This window comes from Saprolegnia diclina (genome assembly GCF_000281045.1).
Source record: "Saprolegnia diclina VS20 unplaced genomic scaffold supercont1.26, whole genome shotgun sequence".
Lineage (NCBI taxonomy): Eukaryota > Oomycota > Saprolegniomycetes > Saprolegniales > Saprolegniaceae > Saprolegnia > Saprolegnia diclina.
Genome location: NW_008246093.1, coordinates 405,873 through 408,388, shown reverse-complemented (window position 1 = coordinate 408,388; position 2,516 = coordinate 405,873). Strand labels below are relative to the sequence as shown.

Below are 2,516 nucleotides of genomic sequence, written 5' to 3'. Positions count from 1 at the left end.
TCGAGAAGGCATGCTCCGGTGGCCATTTGGAGGTCGTCAAGTTCCTCTTGGCCAACAAAACCGAAGAAAAGATGTCCTACTACACGGTTCGAAACGCGTTCAAGCACGGGCATCTCGCGACGGCCAAGTACCTCCTCTCGCGTGGGTACGAGTGCGTGACCGCCAAGATGCATTGGGACCCAAGTGCTTTCCGCAAGCCAGAGATCGTCCAGGTCCTACAACTCTTTCTCGACATTGGCGGCTCCCGCGACGCCATGTGGATGCGAGAAGCCTGCGCCACCAACAACGTGCCGCTCGCTCGCTTTCTTCACGAGCTCGCAGGCGATCTCTGCCATCCCCTGGCGCTCACAGAAGCCATTGCGCACGAGGCGTGGGACGTGGCGCACTACCTCCTGGCCCACTCGACGGCAAAAGTCCCAATCGATGCGCTCAAGGAGGCGCTGAGCAGTGGTCAATTTGATATCGCGACGCAAATTCTGCGCCGTCAACCAAAGTTTAGCAAGGACGTCGACCTTCTCGAATGGTCGTCGACCAACCACTACACGGAAGCGACGCGCTACCTCCTCGCTGCCGGCATTGGCAACCCGCGCGAGTGCCTTCTCAAGACTGCAGGTCGTCGACAGCACGTGACTGCAAGCAAGCTCTTGCTGCCGCACTGCATGCACGCAGTCAAGTATCTTGACAACATCAGCTTTCTTTTGGACCTGCTCGGGCTGTCGAGCCGCCGCCGCAAGACAACGCTGCAGCTGATCACGCCCGAGCTACTGGACCAAGGGCGAAAGGCCAATCAGACGGTTCAACTCCCACCCAATGTGGCAGTCCGTGCATCGACTCTACAGGAGGCTGGTCACGTTGTCGACTGGTCGTTGGCTCTTGTGATCAGCCACCTCCATGCAACTGACGCCACAATCACCACCAAACAACTCGAAACAAAAGCGGCATTGGTTGAGGACGCTGAGCTCAAGGCGCTGCTCGATCGCCTCCTCGTCAGCAAACGCAAGCGCTGAGCAAGCGATGTGGCTTTTCCATTCACTAAAAGAACTTGACCGTCATGCATGCATAAAACGTTGCCCTGTCTCGCCCCTCTTGCTCACTGATCCATAGCCGGGCCAGCGGTATCGCAGGGTGCCGTCAGTACGCGACCGAGGGCAAGCTCCTGTTGGAGTACTGCCTTTATGGGACCGACCATCTCGGCAACATGCTCTTTCTGTTGGACCTGCTCGCGCTGCCCGACCGCCGTCGCAAGACGACGCTCCAGTTGACCACGCCTGAGCTTTTTTACAAACTAGCAGCTGGGCTAGTAAAGCACTCGGTAGAGAGAAAGAGGAAGAAGAGGAAGAGCCGCCCACCCGATGAGGAGTGTGTCCGAGAGGCAGGAAGTGGAAGTGAGGAAGCAAGGACAGCTGGCGAGCGAGACGATTCAGCTCGCACTGAGCGTGGCGGCGCGTGCTTGGCCTCTTTCGGAGTCGCGGGAGGTTGTCGAGTGGGCGCTTGGCATTTGCTACTCCACGACGAGCGACGAGCTGGGCAGCGCAAAGGAGCTACCGACTTGGACAAGTTTGGTCCACGACGTCGAACTCAAGGCGCTCTTGCTCGAGCAAACGCAAGCGCGAAGCTAGTGAAGGAATCGCAGAGCAAGACAAATCTAGGGTGTTGGAGTATGAGTGGTGTTGCCCTCGCAAGAAACGATGGACGTTTGTGTATCTATCTATCTATCTATCTATCTATCTATCTATCTCCTTTCCATTTGCAGCGCGTCAAATCCGGATAGCAAAATCTGGTGAAGCGCCGCGTCCAGATTCGGTGCCATTTATACACACGCAAAGGCTTGTTTCGCCAAATTTGTACGATGGCAACAACCTTTACCAGCGCCGTCCTCGGCCAGCCCGATATCGCCGCCATCGTCTTTGCGTTTCAGTTTGGACTCTACGAAGACGTGCGCCCGGCCTTCGATGCGTGCAATGAGTTGGTCGAGTTTAACGCTGGCCAACGCAGCTACGAGTGCGACGCGTCGTTTGGCCAAGCGTTTGCGCCTCCCGTCGAGTGCCCTTGGCGTCTTGTGGGCCCGGTTCCCTCGTCGGTGTACGCTCTAAGCGCTCGATACCGAGACGACCGCCTTCCGCTGCACATGGCGATTTACCAGGGTTTGTTGCCACTCACCAAGCGCATACTTCACTGCCGACCGGACCTCGCCTCGGAAGACGCCATCCTCTTGGCCTTTCTGAGAAATTACCTTGACATTGTCGAGTTCCTGCTGAACGAGCGAGCGACCATGCCCGAGCTCTCTCGACGTGTCAACTTCAAGATTTCATCGAACCGTTCTGGGGGTACGTTGACTCGAAGGCTCACGAATGACGCATGACACGACATGTAGGGCACTCGATCCGGCGCTTCCCAGGTCCGTTTCTCGATACGCTCTTGGCGCGCGATGACACTAAAGGCGTGGCATTGCTGCAGCGCTTTGGCCCGAGCTCCGACGACTTTCCCGGTCCCCAAAACCTCTACGTCGACTACAC

General features: G+C 57.3%; 2 protein-coding genes across 2 annotated transcripts; both read left to right on the top strand.

The window, feature by feature from the left end:
• Positions 1-31: 31 nt before the first annotated feature.
• Positions 32-1,056, top strand: SDRG_08569 (hypothetical protein). The gene has a single exon (XM_008614461.1). The coding sequence runs from the start codon at positions 72-74 to the stop codon at positions 1,005-1,007; it is 936 nt and encodes a 311-aa protein (XP_008612683.1). The 5' UTR covers positions 32-71; the 3' UTR covers positions 1,008-1,056.
• A 793-nt stretch (positions 1,057-1,849) lies between these two features.
• Positions 1,850-2,362, top strand: SDRG_08568 (hypothetical protein; the record flags this gene model as incomplete). Its single annotated transcript, XM_008614460.1, has 2 exons — positions 1,850-2,054; positions 2,109-2,362. 2 exons carry the CDS (start codon positions 1,850-1,852, stop codon positions 2,360-2,362), a joined length of 459 nt encoding a protein of 152 aa, XP_008612682.1.
• Positions 2,363-2,516: the final 154 nt, after the last annotated feature.

Excerpts from the sequence above, each read along its gene's own strand:
- SDRG_08569 (XM_008614461.1), top strand. The coding sequence starts at position 72 with ATGTCCTACTACACGGTTCGAAACGCGTTCAAGCACGGGCATCTCGCG.